This window comes from Notolepis coatsorum (genome assembly GCF_963971535.1).
Source record: "Notolepis coatsorum genome assembly, chromosome: 3".
Taxonomy (NCBI): domain Eukaryota; kingdom Metazoa; phylum Chordata; class Actinopteri; order Aulopiformes; family Paralepididae; genus Notolepis; species Notolepis coatsorum.
The window spans coordinates 7,056,715-7,080,080 of record NC_140167.1 but is presented as its reverse complement, the minus strand read 5'-3'; the positions used below and the strand labels follow the sequence as shown (position 1 = coordinate 7,080,080).

Genomic DNA, 23,366 nt, shown 5'->3' with positions numbered 1-23,366 from the left:
ATAATCAGATTCTTTATAACCCCAGAGCTGAAGGGAAAATATGCACCAACACAAAGAGCATGCTGGAGGATGTGTAGGAAGGAGGGGGCAAATCACACGCACATATTCTGGGGATGTCAGAAGCTGAAGGGGTATTGGGAGGAGATAGGGGAGGCAATGAACAGAATATTAGGATACGGGTTACCACAAACGGGACTGGTGCTTTACTTAGGAGACCTGACACACGAGGGAATACAAGGGGGGGACAAATATTTAATAAAGATAATGTTGATAGCGGCCAGAAAAGCAATAACAAGACTGTGGTACAAAGAAGACCCACCGACAATAGCACAATGGGTAGTGTAACTGAGGGGTACAATTCCCTGACTGTATTGATAAGTATGGTATCATTAAACCACTACCGCTTTATGTACTTTAACTACTGGCCACACAGTACATGATATAGATATGATGAACACTTTCCCACCATGAAACCAAGTCCACACAAATGTATAAGTCGAATATTTAATATATAGCAAAGGGTATATACAACGTTCACTTAATGACATTTATGATTTGAATGCACTTGTAAGGCAAATGAGTATTCGTAGGCAAATCAACATTGAATGTCCAATCTCTGGTTACGCAGGAAGCAAGTATACAACCTGGTTCTTTAGGGAACTATAGCGATGGTACTTAATGATTATAGCTGGATATACTAAAGGGGGGTCCTGCTGGTTGTAAGTCAGTAGGGGGGGGGGGGTTAGGAGAGCCGCCGGCGATATCCCATCTGGCCAACGATTTCTTGGGAGAATTCAGAGTGCTGAACACGGTGCCCACAGAACCTTGGTCCACAGATGAATACAGTTGGGCCCTCTTGTAGACGGTAGCTGCCGGTCCACAACGAAGAGACGTGAGGCGACCTCACTCGGGGTAGAGCGCCGTCTCACCTGGACTCCTCTCGGGGGGTAGTTCCAACACTCACCAGTGTTGGCTGTTATCCATGGCATAAATCAAAGCACCCAAAGCAAGTAGATAATCCAAGCCGTGTAGGGCTCGCCGTCGTCCGGGTAAGGTAATCCAATGTGCAGGTCCACTCGTCCTAGCCCAGAACTCCTCGGATGAAAGCACCACACGTGGTCTGCCCAGCCTGGTTAAGACTCTAGATAACGCGAGGAAACGATGGGGGTACTACTCACTGTATAACTCTAACCGAACGATGCACCATACATAATAGACTATTATTAACTTAATAGAAATACGTCCCACTCGACGGTATAGTGCCAAACTATGACAATTCAACTATTAATCCACACGATGTCTCAATGCCATTCTGAGGCCAAGTTGACCATACTGCACCACACGTGTATCGTGGGTGAGGCTTAACGTCTTGCCACTAGGTTGGAGGGTAAAGAACTAAGGGCTAAGGGACTAAAGAAAGTTCTACTTTACTTGCGCCATATATATATGCGCTGTGAACAAATAGTACCATTCGTATTTCGCCAGACGTATTCCTACGCGGAACCGGGCTAGTAACGTCATGTTCGTCGGCACGATTGAACTTGAACCAAGGGGCCTGGCTGCTGGCGCCAAGTTCTTGTCCAATGAGAGAATGAAACTATTATGGGCTGTTAGTAGACTAAAGGGATATTCAGTGTATATGTACAAGGAATATACAAGGGATATCAAACGATATACAAATACTATTAAATATATATCCATAAATAAATATATATATTCGGTTTAATCTGATCCTTCACAACAGCCGCCCCCTAATTAGTCCCACCTAATTAGCTAAGCAGAGACAGATTAACCGCACTGTCTACCACTCAAGGTCCGCTGTAAGGGTCAGTCAACTCACAAAGTCGTGGGGTCATGGTCGTCATCGATAGTGTCTGGGAGTCTGGGTAGTTCTATTAGCCTCGCCACGGGTCGTGTGTAAGTTCGCCCTTGGACGAGCACCTCAGCTGCTCGGACCTTGCCATCGGCACCGGTGATCACTTTGCTTACGCGGCCAGCCGGCCACATAGCTCTGGGTAGTGACTGGTCGATAATCATGACGACTGTTCCTTCTGTCAAATTGTCTCTCTCTTTTACCCACTTCTGGCGGGTCTGTAGAGACGGTAGGTAGTGGAGTAGAAAGCTGTTCCAAAACTTGTCAGCTAGTACTTGACTGTACCTCCACATTCTTCGGCCGTTCGCTTCTTCAGGCCTGTACATTGTCTGGGGTAGCGCGGGGTCCAGCCGCACCATCAAGAGTGTGTTGGGGGTGACTGGGTCGACATCTGCTATATCACTGGAGACGTAGCCGAGGGGCTTGGAGTTCAATACTCCCTCGATCTCCGTGAGGACTGTCATTAGGACTTCTTCCGCTACAGTCTGGGCCCCAAGCACGGCGTACAGGGCTGTCTTTATAGAACGTACTTCTCGTTCCCAGGTTCCACCGAAGTGGGGTGCGTTCGGGGGATTAAACTGGAAGTCAATCTGGGATGGAGCGAGGTGGGTCTTAAGTTCTGGGCCCATAGCTTGGAAGCTCTCTCTCAGCTCTCTTTCTCCGCCTTTGAAGTTTGTCCCGTGATCAGACAACAATGTAGACGGTTTTCCTTTCCGTGATGTGAATCTTCGGAAGGCCATAAGGAATGAGTCTGTGCTCATGGTTGGAAGGAGTTCGATATGTATCGCTCTGGTGGTCATGCATTTGAATACAATACCCCACCGCTTCTCGGTTCCTCTTCCTTTCTTTATATACAACGGGCCAAAACAGTCCATGCCTGTGGAGTGGAATGGCTTGTCGCCGAGTCGGAGGCGACAGGTAGGTAGGTCAGCCATCCGGGGTATGCTGGGCTGCGCGCGCCACTTTCGGCAGTCTAGACAGGTTCGCTGGAAGCGTCGCACTGCTTCTCTTCCTTGAAGTATCCAATAGCGACGTCTGATCTCTGCGAAGACTCTCTCTGCTCCTGCGTGGTGTACATCCTCGTCGTATTTCTTTATGATCAGCTCTGTGACCTTGTGTCGGCTGTTCAAGACTATCGGGTACTTAACGTCATCCGGTAGATTGGGGGCCCTCCGCAGACGACCACCCACTCTGATGAGATTATGGGCGTCGCTCTCGGGTGCCAGGTGGAGCAATCTGCTGTCTGATGGGACAGGCTTTCCTCCCTGTAGACAGTCTAGCTCGTCGGGGAACGAGTCTCTCTGGGCTCGTTGTAGTAGAAGAAGTTCTGCTTCTTCGTAGTCAGCTGCTGAAATGTCGGCAGTGGGCTGAATCTCTGGGTGGTGCCACAGGAATGTCTTTAGCTGCGCACTCTGTAGGGTAATGCAATCATCTATGTTGGGGTCTGTGGAGGCGACTGTGCTCAGTCCACAGAACATAGGTTTCTTGTTCTCAGCCTCCTCTTTACTCGCTTCCCGTGGGGTGGGCGTAGGCCACTCTTCTTCCGGGAGCTTGAGGAACTCTGGTCCGTCACTGTAGATGTTGTGACGGGTGAGGTCATCTAGGGACATTCCCCGGGTGATGACGTCAGCTGGGTTGTGTTTGGTGTCCACATACCGCCAGCTCGCTGTTTCTGTTAACTCTTGAATCTCGGTGACTCTGACTCCCACGAAGACTTTGTATCTGCATGAATCAGACTTGATCCATGTGAGTACTGTCGTGGAATCTGACCACAAGATTGTTCTGTGCACCGGAATGGTGAGTTCACGTTGGATTAACGTGGCTAGATGCGCTCCTGCTAGGGCTGCGCAGAGCTCTAGACGCGGGATAGATTGTTGCTTTCGTGGGGCTATTCTTGAGCGAGCCAGGATGAAAGCGGTGTGTATCTCTCCTCCTTTCTCTTGGGCACGCAAGTAGGCCACTGATCCATAGGCTACTTCGGAGGCGTCGCTGAAGACGTGTAGATCCATCTTGCATGTCTCTGGCCTCACTGTGGGTGGGAAGTAGCTGCGGCGTATATTGACGCCTGGGAGTGAGCGGAGTTCCGTCTCCCACTCTCTCCATGTGGAGGCAAGGGGTGCGGGTATTGGGTCGTCCCAGCCCTGGTCCTTGTCCCATAGTGCTCGTACAATCATCTTTGCCCTGGTGGTGTAAGGTAGAATACATCCCAACGGGTCATATTGTCTGGCGAGTGTTCTGTACACACTCCGTCTGGTGGTCGGTATCGCCGTCGACCTTCCCTGCTCCGTGGTCAGGGGTTTGTGTCTATAGTGGAGCGAGTCTGTTTTGAAGCGCCAGACTAGTCCTAGTGTCATTTCTTGGGCTTCTCCTGGGATTGTCGACATCCAGGTCTCGCTGGTGGCAGCCTTGTCCGCGGGGGAGAGGCTGCGCAATACGTGCAGGTCGCTGCTGGCCCACTGCCTGAGATCAAAGCCGCCTTTGATCAGAGAGGCGCGTAGCTTGAGTAGGAGAGCCTCGGCTTCTTCTTGAGTCGAAACGCTTTGTAAACAGTTGTCCACGTAGAAACTGTTCTTCACACTGTGTCGGACCTCTTCATCTGCTGCTGGGTCCTCTGCGACGTGTTTCTGTAGTGCAAATGTAGCACAGCACGGGCTGCATGTAGTTCCGAAGGGGAGGACTTCCCACTGGTAGATGGCTGGGTGCTCATCTCCGATCCTCTCTCTCCATAGGAACCGCAGCAGGGGCTTATCCTCCTCCACTAGTCTCACCTGCAGGAACATCCCTTTGATATCCCCGCTGATAGCCACCTTGTCCTGGCGGAAGCGTAGTAGCACGCCTAGTAGAGAGGGGCCGAGTGTGGGGCCGGGCAAGAGCTCTTTATTCAGATTCTGGGATCCGATCTGGTAGCTGCAGTTAAACACAATGCGATCCTTGCCGTTGTGGTGGACCTTGTGGTGCGGCACGTACCATGATTCGGTCGTCTGATCGGCCTCTTTAATGTCAATCTTCATTACGTGTCTCGCTGTGATTAGCTTCTCAATCTCAGCGCGGTACACACTCTCTTGAGCGGGGTCTTTGGCTAGGCGCCGCTCTGTGTTCAATAGATACCGCTCCGTAGCTTCTTTCGTGGCGTGAAAGGTGGGCATTCCCTCTCGCCTCAGGAGTGGAGTTGCGTATCTCATCACTCCGCCGACTGTGACTCTCTTTGTCCCTTGCTCGAGGAGGTTTATGGCGTAAATGTCTTCTTTAGAACGAATGTCTTTCTTTTCGTTCTTAAAGGGCATTGTCTCTAGTGTCCATAGCCTCTCGACATGCTGCAGGAGAGTGGTGTCTTCTTCTGTCACTCTGGAGTGGAGGCAGCTAGTGGCTGCTGTTCGGTTGAGAGATTTAGCGAGGGGGCCTTGTAGTGTCCATCCTAGGCGGGTCTCGACTGCTGCAGGACAGCCTCTGGGTCCTGTATGGACCCGGTCTATCGGGACTATGAGGTCTGCATGGTCGGAGCCTATCAGCAGGGTCGGGTGGCGCCGTCTATGAGCGGGATAGGTAGTTGACGCAGGTGCACATATTTATCCATCAGCTTGGCGATGGGGTAGGTGTACTGTGATAGTCCTATTTCTTGGCTGGTGAAAGCATTTGTAATCCTATACCGTCTCTCTGGCTGCCCGCTTGCTGCGATAGTGAAGGAGACATTCTCGCCTTTTATCGTCTTTAAATCTCTTCTTATTGTCCGAATTGTCATTTGGTTCTCGCTCCCCCGCAGTCCCAGCTGGGCCGCAGCGGACGCGAGCAGAAGGGTCTTCTCTGACCCGTCATCAAGGACGGCGTAAGTGTCCATGACTTTATCTTGGTAGCTCAATGTTACACGGACTACCTTTAAGAGCACTTGGGCGCCGCTGCTGCTGGCGGGGTCAATGTACATGACACTTGCCTTTGTGCTGCTCGATGGTGCAGGTGCAGGCTTTCTTCTGTTACTGTCGTGTAGGACATCTAGGTGGGCTCCGTCACACCGACTGCACCTCTTCTTTAGGCGGCACTCGGCTGCCATGTGACTGCGCGCACATCGGTAACAGCGCCTGTTGGACTTTATCCATTGACTCACTTCTTCTGCATTCATCTTCTTGAACAGGTCACATTGTGACAGCCAGTGTTCCTTCTCGCAGTACGGGCACACCATCTGTGTACTGTGCTCGATTCTCATAGGTGAAGTCTGGAAACGTCGGTGTACCAATGTATGACGCCGTGGATGGCTGATACATCGGCGAGCGTTGGGGGAGAGGCCTCCTAGGCGAGTCTCCTCTTGCGCCTCTCTGTGGGCTGGTACCATGGCCCGCTGGTCCAGGTGCTATTCCTCGGGGCTGGTCGTGCGTCATGCTCACCCGTGAATAGAGTCGGGGGTCTGTAGCGCAGCGCCGCGGGGGTATAGCCTGGGCTGTACTGGACCTCCTGGTCCGGTGGAGTACTGTGCTGTCGTCGGGCTTGGTTCTCCTCCTCTCCCTCTTCTTCTTCTATCAGGTCCTCTAGATCCTGTAGTCGTTTATTTAGCTTCTCCGCAGTGTATGCCGCTCCTTCCTTGTAGCTGGGTCTCGCTTGGACCGGTCGGGGAAGGGGGTCTGCGGGGGGTATAGGCTTGGTCTGTTGGTCAAGTTCAGGGTCGCTTGCTCGGTTAGGGGATGCTGCCCTTGACTGTTGTCTCGACGAGTTCCTTGAACCCCTGGCGGAGGGAGAGGGTGTTGCCTTGGTGATCAGCTGCTCCATTAGCTGCGCTTGTAACTTGTCGCGCTCGGCTTGTAGTCTGTCGCGCTCGCCCTGTAGTCTGTCGCGCTCGGTTTCGCGCTGGATGAGAGCGAGGTCGCGCTCTGTTTCTCTTTGGGCACCGTCAGCGGCGCGCTGGGTGTCTGCTCGGTCTCTTGCCATATTCTCTTCCGTCTGAAGGCGTCTCATCTCCAGGCATATGCGCTCTTCTTCGCTCCGTTGCTGTGTCTGGAGTCGATCGCGTTCACCCTGAAGTCGATCGCGTTCACCCTGGAGTCGATCGCGTTCGGTAGAGGCTGTCAGGCTGACGAGGAACGCCTGTGATAGCATCCTCTCCGCTTCGCTGGGGGAAGACGGTTGTAGAGGTGAGCCGCTCCTGGCTGTACTCGTTGGGGAGTCCTGGAGCTCTATCTCCTCGGCGCTCTCCTCATCTTGTTCCGTGCAGAGTTCTCTCTCTGTAGGGTTGTCTTCCTCCCGGGGCTGGTCGGGGACTACTTCTTCGGTATTGGCGGGGGGGAAAGGCATGTCAGCTCCCTCCTGGTCCCCACCGTGAGCTTGGTCAGTTACATTAGAACCCACTAGGGCCTCTGTGGTCGGGGTAACCTGGTCGTTAAGGTCAGACATCATTTTACTTTCTACTTTTACCGCGTTTACCGTTTGTCGAAGGCTAGGTAGTTGACTGACAGCGTAATCCTCTAAGTACTGAGGTGTCTGTCGTCTGCGCCGCGGGCGTTCTACGTTAGGAGGACCGTTTCGTGGAGTGTTCATCATAGGCCATTTCAATATTAATAACACTATATTAATATTACACTAGTTACCCTCCGGCTCGAAGGACCAATTGTAACTGAGGGGTACAATTCCCTGACTGTATTGATAAGTATGGTATCATTAAACCACTACCGCTTTATGTACTTTAACTACTGGCCACACAGTACATGATATAGATATGATGAACACTTTCCCACCATGAAACCAAGTCCACACAAATGTATAAGTCGAATATTTAATATATAGCAAAGGGTATATACAACGTTCACTTAATGACATTTATGATTTGAATGCACTTGTAAGGCAAATGAGTATTCGTAGGCAAATCAACATTGAATGTCCAATCTCTGGTTACGCAGGAAGCAAGTATACAACCTGGTTCTTTAGGGAACTATAGCGATGGTACTTAATGATTATAGCTGGATATACTAAAGGGGGGTCCTGCTGGTTGTAAGTCAGTAGGGGGGGGGGGGGGGTTAGGAGAGCCGCCGGCGATATCCCATCTGGCCAACGATTTCTTGGGAGAATTCAGAGTGCTGAACACGGTGCCCACAGAACCTTGGTCCACAGATGAATACAGTTGGGCCCTCTTGTAGACGGTAGCTGCCGGTCCACAACGAAGAGACGTGAGGCGACCTCACTCGGGGTAGAGCGCCGTCTCACCTGGACTCCTCTCGGGGGGTAGTTCCAACACTCACCAGTGTTGGCTGTTATCCATGGCATAAATCAAAGCACCCAAAGCAAGTAGATAATCCAAGCCGTGTAGGGCTCGCCGTCGTCCGGGTAAGGTAATCCAATGTGCAGGTCCACTCGTCCTAGCCCAGAACTCCTCGGATGAAAGCACCACACGTGGTCTGCCCAGCCTGGTTAAGACTCTAGATAACGCGAGGAAACGATGGGGGTACTACTCACTGTATAACTCTAACCGAACGATGCACCATACATAATAGACTATTATTAACTTAATAGAAATACGTCCCACTCGACGGTATAGTGCCAAACTATGACAATTCAACTATTAATCCACACGATGTCTCAATGCCATTCTGAGGCCAAGTTGACCATACTGCACCACACGTGTATCGTGGGTGAGGCTTAACGTCTTGCCACTAGGTTGGAGGGTAAAGAACTAAGGGCTAAGGGACTAAAGAAAGTTCTACTTTACTTGCGCCATATATATATGCGCTGTGAACAAATAGTACCATTCGTATTTCGCCAGACGTATTCCTACGCGGAACCGGGCTAGTAACGACATGTTCGTCGGCACGATTGAACTTGAACCAAGGGGCTTGGCTGCTGGCGCCAAGTTCTTGTCCAATGAGAGAATGAAACTATTATGGGCTGTTAGTAGACTAAAGGGATATTCAGTGTATATGTACAAGGAATATACAAGGGATATCAAACGATATACAAATACTATTAAATATATATCCATAAATAAATATATATATTCGGTTTAATCTGATCCTTCACAACAGGTAGGAATAGTAGGGGAGATACAGGATATGGAGAGGATAACACACATGCTGAGGTTACAGGAAGAGAAATTTGGAGAAAGATGGGGAAAGTGGGAGGATTACAAGGGGAACGAAAACGACATCACAGAGGAAGAACCAAATGCAACACAAGAGGGCGAAGGGTAAAGGAGGAAAGAGGTTCAAAGAGGGTCTCTGAACCCATGTCACAAAATGCTGCTTTAGTTAGCTTTTTTATTTTAATTTTTGTTTAGGGTATGACAATTGTTTTATGTTTTTCCATTTTATTATTTATGTTTGTGGAATTTCAGTATTTTTTATTTTGTTTTTGAGTATTAAATTTTTTCTTTATTGTTTATGTCTGTTTAATAGTGTTGTTGATGTTATTGTATATGTTGTGTTGTATGTCTATAAATGTTTAAAAAAAATTAAGTTTAAAAAAAAAAAAAAAAAGAAAGAGAGAGAGGGGCGAACGACAGTCAGAGAGAGAGAGGGGCGAACGGCAGTCAGAGAGAGAGAGAGGGGCGAACGACAGTCAAGAGAGAGAGAGGGGCGAACGACAGTCAAGAGAGAGAGAGGGGCGAACAGTCAGAGAGATAGAGAGGCGAACGACAGTCAGAGAGAGAGAGGGGCGAACAGTCAAAGAGAGAGAGAGAGGCGAACGACAGTCAGAGAGAGAGAGAGGGGCGAACGACAGTCAAGAGAGAGAGAGGGCCGGGCGAACAACAGTCGGAGAGAGAGAGGGGCGAACGACAGTCAAGAGAGAGAGAGAGGCGAATGACAGTCAAGAGAGAGAGAGAGGCGAACAACAGTCAAGAGAGAGAGAGGGGCGAACGACAGTCAGTGAGAGAGAGGGGCGAACAACAGTCGGAGAGATAGAGGGGCGAACGACAGTCGGAGAGAGAGAGGGGCGAACAACAGTCGGAGAGTTAGAGGGGCGAACGACAGTCGGAGAGAGAGAGGGGCGAACGACAGTCGGAGAGAGAGAGGGGTGAACGACAGTCGGAGAGAGAGAGGGGCGACGTAATGCAGCGTAACTCAATGTAGCGTAACTCAATGTCGCGCAACTCAATGTAGCGTAACTCAATGCAGCGTAACTCAATGTAGCGCAACTCAATGTAGCGTAACTCAATGTAGCGTAATGCAGCGTAACTCAACGCAGCGTAATGCAGCGTAACTCAATGTAGCGTAATGCAGCGTAACTCAATGTAGCGTAATGCAGCGTAACTCAATGCAGCGTAACTCAATGCAGCATAACTCAATGCAGCGTAACTCAATGTAGCGTAATGCAGCGTAACTCAATGTAACGTAATGCAGCGTAACTCAATGTAGCATAACTCAATGTAACGCAATGCAGCGTAACTCAATGCAGCGTAACTCAATGTAACGTAATGCAGCGTAACTCAATGTAACTCAATGCAGCGTAACTCAATGTAACTCAATGTAGTGTAATGCAGCGTCACTCAATGCAGCGTAACTCAATGTAACATAATGTAGCGTAACTCAATGTAACGTAATGCAGTGTAACTCAATGCAGCGTAACTCAATGCAGCGTAATGCAGCGTAACTCAATGTAACGTAATGCAGCGTAACTCAATGTAACGTAATGCAGCGTAACTCAATGTAACGCAATGCAGCGTAACTCAATGCAGCGTAACTCAATGTAGCGTAATGCAGCGTAACTCAATGTAACGCAATGCAGCGTAACTAAATGCAGCGTAACTCAATGTAGCGTAATGCAGCGTAACTCAATGCAGCGTAATGCAGCGTAACTCAATGTAACGTAATGCAGCGTAACTCAATGTAACGTAATGCAGCGTAACTCAATGCAGCGTAACTCAATGTAACATAATGCAGCGTAACTCAATGTAATGTAATGCAGCGTAACTCAATGCAGCGTAACTCAATGTAGCGTAATGCAGCGTAACTCAATGTAACGTAATGCAGCATAACTCAATGTAACGCAATGCAGCATAACTCAATGCAGCGTAACTCAATGTAGCGTAATGCAGCGTAACTCAATGTAGCGTAATGCAGCGTAACTCAATGCAGCGTAATGCAGCGTAATTCAATGCAGCGTAAATTAATGCAGCGTAACTCAATGTAACTCAACGTAACTCAATGCAGCGTAACTCAGCGTAGCGTAACATCAGTATACCCGTGTCGCTGCCTAACAGAGGCTGGTTGGCGAAGTGGCTGACGAAGTCCTGGAGGGTGGCGAACTCGTTGAAGCCGAAGGCGTAGCCGCTGCTCCTCCGCATCACGCGGAAGTGCTTCACAGAGTCCTTCGCCCTACAGGTCAAATAATGAAGATCATGTTTGGGATGTTTATCTTTTTTTTGTTGTACGTTTAAATTAGTGGTGGGACTTGATTAAAAATGTGTAATCGAATTAATTCGAGACTTTATAGTTAATTAATAGAAATTAATCACATTTTAATCGCATATCAATATTTGATGCAAAAAGCAAAATTGTTCAATTCAAATACATTTTGGTATACGAGTGAATATACATTATACATACGTTTAAGCAGCAAAATCCTGTATTAGCTACTACACAGACCAACAGATCAATGTAATTTTTAACAAAGTGCAGCAATTTTTGGAATAATATATATATATACAGCGCAAAGGACCTTTTGTAAACTCAAGCACTTTCGAGGTAAAAGTAAAACGCAGTACTTTCAAGTACATTCCAGAACAGTTGACCATTGAAAAAAAAAAAAACTCTTGATTGATCTCAATTTCTCTTATTTAATTTGTTTTTATGCGATTAAATGCATACATTTTTTTTTACCTTTAATTCTTTCTGTAGTTAATTAATCGAAATTAATGCGATAAAGTCCCAGCCCTAGTTTAAATATAATTTCAGATGTGTATATTATGTGAAGGTAGGAAGGTTCAGTCTGACCTCACGGAGAGGGAGAAGCAGTCCGGGGCCTCTGTGCCGTTTCTGAGGAGGTAACTTCCATCGCTGCCGTTGGAGAGGAGCAGGGCCTCCGCGGCATGTCGGGTCAGGTCCATGTGGAACCAGCTGAACACAACAGAACAGAGGTACTGAGAGGTCCATGTGGAACCAGCTGGACACAACAGAACAGAGAGGTACTGAGAGGTCCATGTGGAACCAGCTGAACACAACAGAACAGAGGTACTGAGAGGTCCATGTGGAACCAGCTGGACACAACAGAACAGAGAGGTACTGAGAGGTCCATGTGGAACCAGCTGGACACAACAGAACAGAGAGGTACTGAGAGGTCCATGTGGAACCAGCTGAACACAACAGAACAGAGAGGTCCATGTGGAACCAGCTGAACACAACAGAACAGAGAGGTCCATGTGGAACCAGCTGAACACAACAGAACAGAGAGGCCCAGGTGGAACCAGCTGAACACAACAGAACAGAGAGGTCCATGTGGAACCAGCTGAACACAACAGAACAGAGAGGTCCATGTGGAACCAGCTGAACACAACAGAACAGAGAGGTCCATGTGGAACCAGCTGAACACAACAGAACAGAGAGGTCCAGGTGGAACCAGCTGAACACAACAGAACAGAGAGGTCCATGTGGAACCAGCTGAACACAACAGAACAGATGTACTGAGAGGTCCATGTGGAACCAGCTGAACACAACAGAACAGAGAGGTCCATGTGGAACCAGCTGAACACAACAGAACAGATGTACTGAGAGGTCCATGTGGAACCAGCTGAACACAACAGAACAGAGAGGTCCATGTGGAACCAGCTGAACACACCAGAACAGATGTACTGAGAGGTCCATGTGGAACCAGCTGAACACACCAGAACAGATGTACTGAGAGGTCCATGTGGAACCAGCTGAACACAACAGAACAGAGAGGTCCATGTGGAACCAGCTGAACACACCAGAACAGATGTACTGAGAGGTCCATGTGGAACCAGCTGAACACACCAGAACAGATGTACTGAGAGGTCCATGTGGAACCAGCTGAACACACCAGAACAGATGTACTGAGAGGTCCATGTGGAACCAGCTGAACACACCAGAACAGATGTACTGAGAGGTCCATGTGGAACCAGCTGAACACAACAGAACAGATGTACTGAGACGTGAGGCAATACGGAATCAAGAGGACTGGAGTTCAGTAATGAACAGAATTATCATGAGAGGAGATACATTATAAAAGTGGTGTTTTGTGAAAACAAAAAAGGCTTCACCTTCTAAAGTTACTCCATGGTTTGAAATCTCCATTAACTTTGATTAGCAACGCCCCCCCCTTCCAAAAACCTTCTGTTTCCATGGCAATCGGGTAGTGAGACAAGACGTGGAATAGTGTAGTGAGAGAGAGTGAGATAGAGATAGAGTGAGATGGAGAGAGAGAGTGAGTGAGATAGAGAGAGAGTGAGATAGAGAGAGAGAGAGAGAGTGAGATAGAGAGAGAGAGAGAGAGAGAGAGAGAGATAGAGATAGAGTGAGATGGAGAGAGAGAGTGAGTGAGATAGAGAGAGAGTGAGATAGAGAGAGAGAGAGAGAGTGAGATAGAGAGAGAGAGAGAGAGAGAGAGAGAGAGTGAGATAGAGAGAGTGAGACAGAGAGAGAGAGATACAGAGTGAAAGAGTGAGATAGAGAGTGAGAGTGAGACAGAGAGAGAGTGAGATAGAGAGAGAGAGTGATAGAGTGAGAGAGATAGAGTGAGATAAAGAGAGAGAGAGTGAGAGAGATAGAGTGTGAGAGAGCGTGAGAGAGAGTGAGGTAGAGAGAGAGAGTGAGATAGAGAGAGAGTGAGATAGAGAGAGAGATAGAGTGACAGAGTGAGAGAGAGAGAGGGGATGTAGGGGTTCTCCAGGGAAAAACGATGCAAAGGAAACAGCTATATAGGGATGTGAAAGCTCATCATTTGCGTCGCTGACTCTTGCCTGTACAAATAAATAAAATAAAAAGCTGCTTCTTGTTAGTCAGGTGTCCATTACTTCCACATAGAGCTGCTTCTTGGAGTTTGTCAAGTCCTACAAATATCTAGGGCTTTGGCTGGACTCCTCCCTTTCTTTCTCCGTTCACATTGACAGTCTTCAGTCTAAAGTGAAAGCCAGACTGGCATTTCTCTTCCGTAATAAAGCTTCCTTCACACGCTCCGCAAAACTCACCCTTGTAAAGATGACCGTCCTGCCCATCCTGGACTGTGGTGATGTCATCTATAAAATAGCTTTCAAAGACGGCTCTACACAAACTGGACACTCTTCACCATTCTGCCATCCGCTTTGCCACCAATGCACCCTTTAATACACATCACTGTGACCTTTACAAACTGGTGGACTGGCCCTCCCTTCACACCCGCCGACTCCAACACTGGTTCCACTCCATTTACAAGACAATCCAGGGCAAGACCCCACTTTATCTTTGCTCCCTGCTCCACCTTTCTCACAGCACTTACGGCACAAGATCAAACAAACTCATCAAATTAAACATCCCAAGCTCCAAGACCACCTTCGGACGAAACTCCTTTCACTTTGCAGCAGCTTATGAGTGGAACGCTTTTCAAGACACCCTTAAACTTACACCTCTTACTTCACTGACTGCCTTCAAGAATATACTCAACACGCTCTCAGTAGATCCCTCCTGCTCTTGCTGATACCCCAGTTTCACACTTGCATACACCCTCTCACACACAACATACAAGCACTCATCATACTCGCACCTAGACACACGCATCTGTTTGCATGCACATGCGCGCACGCACACACACACGCACACACACACACACACACACACACACACACACATGTGCAGTGATATTCCCAACTAACCTTACTGTCATGCACTTGTCCTAATAAACTAACCTACACTGTAGCACTCAAAACTTTGATGAACATTGTTACTCAGCTGATAGAGTTGTGCCCTTCCTCATGACTTGTCGTACAGAACTTGTAAATCGCTTTGGATAAAAGCGTCAGCTAAATGACTAAATGTAAATGTAAATGTATATATGTATATTTGTACTCCTGTTGGGGCCTCTTGGACCAGATCGACATTGTAAATAAGAAACGTGTTCTTAATGTTTTATCAGGCTAAATAAAGGTAAAAAATTAAATAAAATAAGCGACGGCCTAGACTTTATCTGGAAACAAACTGATACGTTTATGGTATAGTTCAGTTTAATAACCGCTTACTCCAGGAAGCACAATAGTGATTTAACTGGGAATTAATGAGGAACTAACAAACCACAGATCAACCATCAGTTCCTCATTAGTTTGTAGGAAGGATACTTAAATCACTGTGTTCTTTTGACCACAAAGTGTTAAAAGGACACTTCACCAAAAACACATTTGCACATAATCTCACACACATCCAAAAACATTTGCACACATTCAAGAGAATGCTATTTATTTATTGACTACAGCTCAGCATTCAATACCATAGTCCCCTCCAAGCTCGTAGTCAAGCTCAGATACCTGGGCTTGAACTACGACATCTGCCAGTGGGTCTTGGACTTCCTGACAGGAAGACCCCAAGTGGTGAGAGCAGGAAACTGCACCTCTTCATCCATCACTCTCAACACAGGGGCCCCCCATGGCTGTGTTCTGAGCCCCCTCCTCTACTCGCTGTACACACACGACTGTGTGGCACAGCGGAACAGCAACACAATTATCAAGTTTTCTGACGACACAGTCGTGGTGGGCCTGATCTCTGCAAACGACGAGAGGGCCTACCTGAGAGAGGTAGAGAACCTGGTGCGATGGTGTCGGGAGAACAGCCTCTCCCTGAACGTCAGCAAAACTAAAGAGATGATTGTGGACTTTAGGAGGTTGGGGGTCAGGGACTACAGCCCCCTCAGCATCGACGGGGCACCGGTCCAGAGAGTGAACAGTTTTAAGTACCTCGGAGTCCACAGTATAAAATAACATCTTTTTTCCCCCTCCATTTTCCTCCGATTTTCTCCCATCCCAATGTGAATGAATGAATGAATGAAAACTTTATTTAACAGATTGCAGAATGGGTACAATACAGTACGGCTCAATACATACAATTGTTAAGGGGATGCAGACCTGAGAAAGACGTTTGTCTTGTTTCCATCAGGGTCCCCCATTTTCAATTCATATAGACATATATGACATACATGACATACAGATAGTCATTACTGCTACATCTATACATTTATGACATACCAGATGTTAGTCGTATGCCAATTCCCAATCCCCTTCCTGGTCGCTGCGCACTTACCCCCCACAGTCAGATCATCTGGGAGAGTGGAGGCTATCGCATGCTTCCTCCGACACACGTCCAGCCAATCAACCGCTTCTTTTCACCTGGCAGCGCGGATTCTCATCGAGAGGGCGTAGCGTGTGGAAGGATCACACTATCCCACTCAGGTCCTATCCGCGCTTAGCAGGCGCCCCGACCGAACTGTAGGAGTCGCTGTTTACAACGACCCGGACCCACCCCGCCAGCTTCTCCCACCCTCTAATACAGCCAATTGTATTAGTGTGAACGGCCAGCCAAGCTGGTGACAACCCCGGAGCTGTGAGCTGGATTCGAACAGGCGAATCCAGCTCACAGCTCCGGGGTTGGTGACGAACGCAATCTCCGCCACCTAACCGCCCTTAAAATAACATTTCTTAATTAAAATAATAATAGAGCCAAGAACAAAAAAGCATAGGAATACAACTTACATCTACTCACTTTGACAGTGTTCTGAAAATGTCTAGTTTTCAGCACTACAATCTAATAAAATAAGTAGGGCTGTCAGTTTATCACGTTAATTAGATAAATTAATTACACAGCAAATTATCGCATTATGAAAATTAACTAAAACATTTCTTTAAAAAAAAAGATTATTATTATTTTTTTTAAATATTTTTTAATCTCATTCATTCCATAAGAACGTATAATACACATTTACAGACTTTTTTTTTTAATATGGTCCATTTGCATGTTCTTGGTATCTGATTCTAGGGACATCTATGGATCTCAGGGATGTTTTCCCAGTGTCAGAAATACTGTGTGTTACTACAGTAGGTTTGAGTAAATTGTAATGAACCAAATGAGAATATCAATAATTTTATATTTTTTGTATCTTTGACTGTGAATAACACCATGCTAAAATTTACCAGACCTGAAAGATCTTGTCTTGTACCCATTCTGCAATCTGATAATAAAATGTTCAATCAATCAACCAATCCTCCATTTTCAATTCATCAAGACATTTATGACATACAAATATACGGTACTGTGTAAGAAAGATGATCTCTGCGTCCATCAAAATGCGTCAATATCGACATAACTGTCTGGATTTAAAGGGGTGACAAGCAATGATGCGCTTTAATCAAGGAACGTGTCCTTCACTGTAGATAAAGGCAGTTCTTACCCCAAACTCTCCAACTCGTCATCGGTGCTCGATGTGTCGCTGTAGTAACTCATCGTCGAGAAGATTCACTGACGAATGGAACCAACTGTTGATCTACTACTGTGATGAAGTGGTCATAAAGACACGCCCACTGGAAGTGGTCATAAAGACACGCCCACCGTGGGACATAAACAATCTCAAGTGGGTCTCAAGATAATATGCCTTTGATATGTTCTCAAAGTGACAACAATAATATTCTAAATAACTGTGTTGGAACAGTGAGGGAGCAATAACTGACTTTTTAGGTCAAATAGAATTCTGTTGCTAGGGAACCATTTGGACCCATTTCCTGTTAGTTGTTTTTGGTATTAACCAACATTGCAACAGGAACTAGACTGGGGTCTACAGTATGTGGTCAGGACTGTAAAGGCCAACAGAATGGTATCTAGGCTACAGCTTTGTCAGATGAAGCCATGTTTTTTGTTACTGTGTCAAGTTTAATCCTCAGAACATCAGGTTTTAGTGTGTTGATGTAAAAGCTTCACATAAATCTGTTTACAAACATTGGAGTAAAATACTTATTGGATTTATAAAGGTTATTTCCCTCTAGCATAGACTTCAAGTTCAAGTTCAAGTTTCTTTATTAATTGTCATACAGAAGTACAGAATACTTTTATATAAAATGCTTCTTTCTCTTTTGCTCCAGAGATTGTGCTAGATAAAAATAGATAAGTATAAAAGTATAGTAAGTATAAAATAGAAGTCAAGTACGTAGACAAAACGTGTTCAATATATACATATATATAATGTGCAATGCAGAGTAGAAAGTAACTTAGTTACAATACAATATACTATATACTATACAGTACAATGCAGAAATGGGATGAGGTACAATTTACAGTAAGGTGTAATGAGGTGTGGGTTGTAGTGCAAATTCTTTGCCAATAAATATAAAGTGTGTTTAGGTGTTCTAAAGTGGGTAAAGTGGGTGCAGCAGTGAGTTGTTTGTTTAAAGTGAGTGTGTGCTTGTGGATGTGTGTGCTGTGAGTGCATTTGATGGTTGTTACGATTGTTCATTGTTCAAGCCTTGTTCATTGAGCAATCATTGTTCATTGAGCATCCTGATGGCCTGGGGATAGAAGCTCCTTCTGAGTCTCTCTGTGCTAGCCATGATACTCCGGTATCGCTTGCCTGACCGCAGCAGTTCAAAGAGGCAGTTGTTTGGGTGGCTGGAGTCTTTGATTATTCTCTTCGCCTTGCCCATGCACCGCTTGTTGTAAATGCCTTGGAGAGTGGGAAGCCCCCCTCCAATTGTGCGTTCGGCTGAACGGGCCACTCTCTGTAGTCTGCTACGGTCTTGTGCAGTGCTATTCCCAAACCAGGAGGTGATATTGCCAGTCAGGATGCTCTCTATTGTGCATGAGTAGAAGTTCTTGAGGATCTTCTGACTCACATTGAACTTCCTTAAGCGCCTAAGGAAGTAGAGGCGTTGTCATGCCTTCTTGATAACACTGTCAATGTGTGTGGTCCATGTCAAGTCCTCGGATATGTGGACTCCGAGGTACTTAAAACTGTCCACGCTCTCAACCGGTGCCCCATCGATGCTGAGGGGGCTGTAGTCCCTGACCCCCGACCTCCTAAAGTCCACAATCATCTCCTTTGTTTTGCTGACGTTCAGGGAGGCAGTTCTCTTGACACCATCCCGCTAGAACCATAACCTCCTCCAGGTAGGCCCTCTCGTCGTTTGCAGAGATCAGGCCCACCACTATTGTGTCGTCAGCAAATTTGATGATTGTGTTGTTGTTCCGCTGTGCCACGCAGTCATGTGTGTACAGGGAATAGAGGAGGGGACTCAGAACACAGCCCTGGGGGGCCCCTATGTTGAGAGTGATGGATGAGGAGGTGCAGTTTCCTGCTCTCACCACCTGGGGTCTGCCCGTCAGGAAGTCCAAGACCCCCTGGCAGAGGTCATAGTACACACAGCTGAATTTTTTTTTGAATACCTCCCCACCTTCAAAACCGCTCTCAAAGAGCACCTACGGGAGGCTGCAATTCGAAACTGGCCCCCGTAAATGTCCGAACACCCTCCCACCCAGCCCCTCCTAATGTACATTTCCCTTCCCCTCGTACTGTATCTATATATTTACTGTTAGGATCTTTGTTTAACAGTACTGTATATTTCCATATAATAATAATAATAATAATAATAATAATAATAATAATAATAATAATAATAATAATAATAATAATAATAATAATTCATTGCATTTATAAAGCGCTTCTCAGGAACCGGAAGTTGCTGACATTAGGCGGGAAAACAGAGAAAACAAAGAAACAAAAGGAACATAAGACCACAGGAAAACAGGGAAAGCAGCATGATACACAGAAAACATGAGGCCACAGTAACAAAGATCACAACAGGTTGGAGGGGGGGGGGGGGTTAAGGTTGGGGAAGGTTGAAGGCTAGGGAGAACAGGTGGGTTTTGAGGCAGGATTTGAAGGTGGAGAGTGTGGGGGAGTCTCTGATGGTCTGAGGGAGGGAGTTCCAAAGTCGAGGTGCAGTGCGTGAGAAGGCCCGATCACCAACGTTTTTGAGCTTGGATGACGGGACAGTGAGGGAGGCATATCTTGTATGTCACAAATGTAACAGTACTGTATATATCTGTATGTCATGATTCGATTAGATGATTAGATTAGATTTTTATATCTGTATGTTGTGTATGTCATAAATGTCATTATGAATTGAAAATGGGGGACCCTGATGTAAACAAGACGAAAGTCTTTCTCTGGTCTGCATTTTCTTTTGTTTTCTATTTTATTTCTTTCATGTTTTACATATATAGTTTTTGTTTTTTGTTTTGCATATATATATATATATTTTCTTTTTCTTTTCTTTTTTACGTTTTAAAATAGTGGAAAAGGGGTAGGATTAAATAATCTTCCTACTCCTTTTCGAACATGTAGATTGAGTTGTTTTGCTTTTTGTTATTGTTTGTTTGTATTCATTGCATGTTCGAAATAAAGATTTCAAATCAAATCAAATTGTGTGTATTGAGTTGTACTGTACCCATTCTGCAATCTGTTAATTAAAGTTTTCAATCAATCAATCAACATGATTCAATGAAACTCACTCTAGTTAGTTCTGTATCGTTAGTGGCTTAGCTTGGCATCGCCACTGCACTATCTCGCGTACGTGCACGCGTACTGAATAAACCACAAATGTACCTCTAATACCAGTATTAGTCTGACCACACCCCTCATCAGCTTACCTTCATAAGCAGGTGTGTGGTCACCTGCTCTCCTCCTTCTCGCTTTCACCACAAGGAAGAGGTGCCTCGGTAGATCCCCACACTTGACACCATGATGGAAGAAATTGGATTAGGAACAGCTTGGGAAACAAGGATACGTTGACATCATATCTTTATTTTCTCTCTCACTATTTTCGAGAAAATACGGCGATATTGTCTTCGTACTGGAGTGTCTAGAAGATGATGATCATTCTACAAACCCTCCACCGGTTTTCGTATTGGGAGCACGCCGCTGCATGCTTCTCAACTGCAGTTCCTTGCTGTGTTTGTTGGGGTGAAACCTGTCAGGCCACAGCTGAACTGTCGGACATGCCGCTGTTGTGAGGAGCGGTGCGTTCCAGGTTGGGTGAGTAGTGTTTGCTGGCGGGCTCCACTTGTCTGTTAGTGCTATGGGGGCTACTTGACAAAGTTTATGGAAACCGGCCCCAGGCTAGGGTCCTTTGTTTAGCCGTCTAGGCGACAGAAGGCCTTGGTCTGGCGACCATTATAGTTTTAACTAGTGGGCCGCGACCATTGACACTGGTGATCCCTGTGTGTTCTGGACGAGTGGATTCTCTCTGTCACCGTGTTAAGACCCCATCTTTCATATCCAAATGAGAGTATTCCTTCACGAGGGGATATGTGCATGTAATGTGCGATAGCGGCAGATTCATGTTCAAAGTCAGCTATACAGGCCAGTTGGTACTGTGCTGATTCCGCCGGACGTGGTAGTGTCACCGTTGTGAAGCGGTGTTGACGTCTTGTTTTCTCTTTTCTCTTAAAAAGTGAGGAGGGTTCAGAACGGCGGCCTGTCTGGGTGAGTGTTATGTCATTGTTTACATGTTCATAGCTTACGGTTAGCCGGTCGGTGGCCTGGCGCGGGGTAGCTTGGCTTCTCGCGCGCCGCCGGGAGCTCGCTCCTGATCGCGTGCGTCGTAGATCGGCGTCTCGCGAGCGGAAGCAATAGCACCCGAACGGTTGGAGCAGCCGTTAGCTTGATGCTATTCTGTTGAACGTGCTTTGATTTTAACATGTTTTACACTCTTGACCACGACGTCATCCTTGACAGGGGATGTTCGTCGACCCTGCCTGAGCCTAGACGGGGATTGCGTCAACAAAGAGGACTGTAGCGACTGGTGGAGCGGCGACGCTGCCCGGATCGAACAACACGGGACGGCTGTGTTCTACGGTGGCTTGTGACTGCACTTCGCTGATCTGCGTTCCGGGCAGGTACGGGGTTGGCCAGACCTCATAACACGTCTTCTGGTTTTACCTTGCTAAATGTATTGTGAATAACGGTGTTTTTTCCCAAAACGTGTGTTGTTGCAGTGCATTTGAGATACGTTGCGGGTTGTGTGTGAGCTGTTTTTGTCACTGGCAGTTAGCTTCTCCGTGCAGATCGTGATGTATTGATCTGGTTGTTGTGTGAGAAACATCATGGTGTTTATGTGTACCGTGTACTCACTACTAAGGCAACTAACCTATGAAGCTATGCTTGGTGACGAGTGAGTAAAAGAATGTTCTTTCTCAGACTGTAATGACAATGAACAGTGAGTTCACACATTAACAGGTTTTCCTGTTTTAACTGGCCGTATTGAGGGTAAAATAGGAGGATTGTGTTTCCCCCCCCGGTTCCCTGGGGACTTTATCACCTCCTATCAGACATGTTGTGCATTAATTGTGTCTTTTGTGTGGTAGGGATACGATGTAACTCTCAGCTTGATTGCTGAGGTTGTGCTAAATCTGCTGGAGAAACTTATTTCCTAAAGGGAAATTGGTTTGGTTGCTGTCATGTGTGCTTAGCAAGGCCTGTGGTCGATACTAATCAAGAATGATGTATTCTCTCATTGTGAAAAAAACGGCGTTCCTCTGTTGAGTGTTTTTGCCATTTTTTGTAGGTGATGATGGGTTGTGTGTGTCATGTGACCTACAACTGGGTTGTACTGGCCACAGAAGCACATGTGTATGTTGGACCGGGGTTCTTAGAGCCCTCTCTATTCTGTGTTTTTCCTTAGTAAAAATCAGATAGCAGGTTAGCTCGTGCGCTGTGTGGAGCTGTGAAACGCTTCATAGAGCTGACTATGACTGTGTCATATTCTCTTTTTGTCGTTACGTCGTATCATGGGTGTGGGGTCGTAAAGGGGTGAACTGGTAACCTTTCCTCTCCCCATTGTTCTGTCGGTCAGGGGTACACCCCCTGTCCTTCAAGGTTCCCGTCACGTGGCGGTTCGGCACGTTACGGGGGGGGGGGGGGGGGGGGGGGGAGGGAGTTCCTGGTCCCACGGCCTGGTATATTGGGCGTGTGCACCGCAGGAATTCCCCCGCCATAGAGTACGTCACCGTGCGCGTCTCTGTTGGTAGGACTTCCGTGTGCTGTTCAGGTCCATGTGATGGATCTGTTTTCAGGGGGGGTGGTCAGGGCTCCTCCTCACCAAGCGCCTACTCAGGCCTTCTGTGAGTTCGGACTCCTTCTTCCATGTGAGGAAGCCTCCATCAGAGTACAGAGCCTTCCTCCTCAGATTGTCAAAGTGAGTGGACCCTCTAGAAGGGTCCTTTTCTATTGTATGTATATTCGATTCAATTCGTTTATTGAGTGTGTATGGGTTCGGTGCCTCTTCCCCGGAGGCCCTAAAACCAGTTTTTTACATGGCTCAAGGTGCAATATATTCTTTTCAATCTGTACAGCTCGCGTGGGAAGTCTCTCTGGGGATCCCCGTCTCTTTCCTATGGGAGGGTGGTGGGATGTAAAAATGTGAACATTTTTTACCCCGGCTGTGTAGACTGGGATACATACTGTTGATGCTTCCTTCTTTCTATTCCAGAAGTGTTGGAGTTAGGGAGTGTCACACCCCTCTTGTCGTTCCCCTGGGCGCCTTGGGGATTCAATGACAGGT

At 46.9% G+C, this 23,366-nt stretch overlaps 1 protein-coding gene across 1 annotated transcript in view; it reads right to left on the bottom strand.

The window, feature by feature from the left end:
- dapp1 (dual adaptor of phosphotyrosine and 3-phosphoinositides) overlaps window positions 1–17,293 on the bottom strand; it is a 43,236-nt gene extending 25,943 nt beyond the window's left edge. The window contains exons 1-3 of the mRNA XM_084310710.1: window positions 17,207–17,293; window positions 11,779–11,901; window positions 11,027–11,160 (exon numbers count right to left, since the gene is read on the bottom strand). Coding sequence (XP_084166836.1) covers window positions 11,027–11,160; window positions 11,779–11,901; window positions 17,207–17,259 — 310 coding nt within the window. The 5' untranslated portion in view covers window positions 17,260–17,293. The remainder of the gene's footprint in view (window positions 1–11,026; window positions 11,161–11,778; window positions 11,902–17,206) is intronic.
- Between the last annotated feature and the right edge of the window lie 6,073 nt (window positions 17,294–23,366).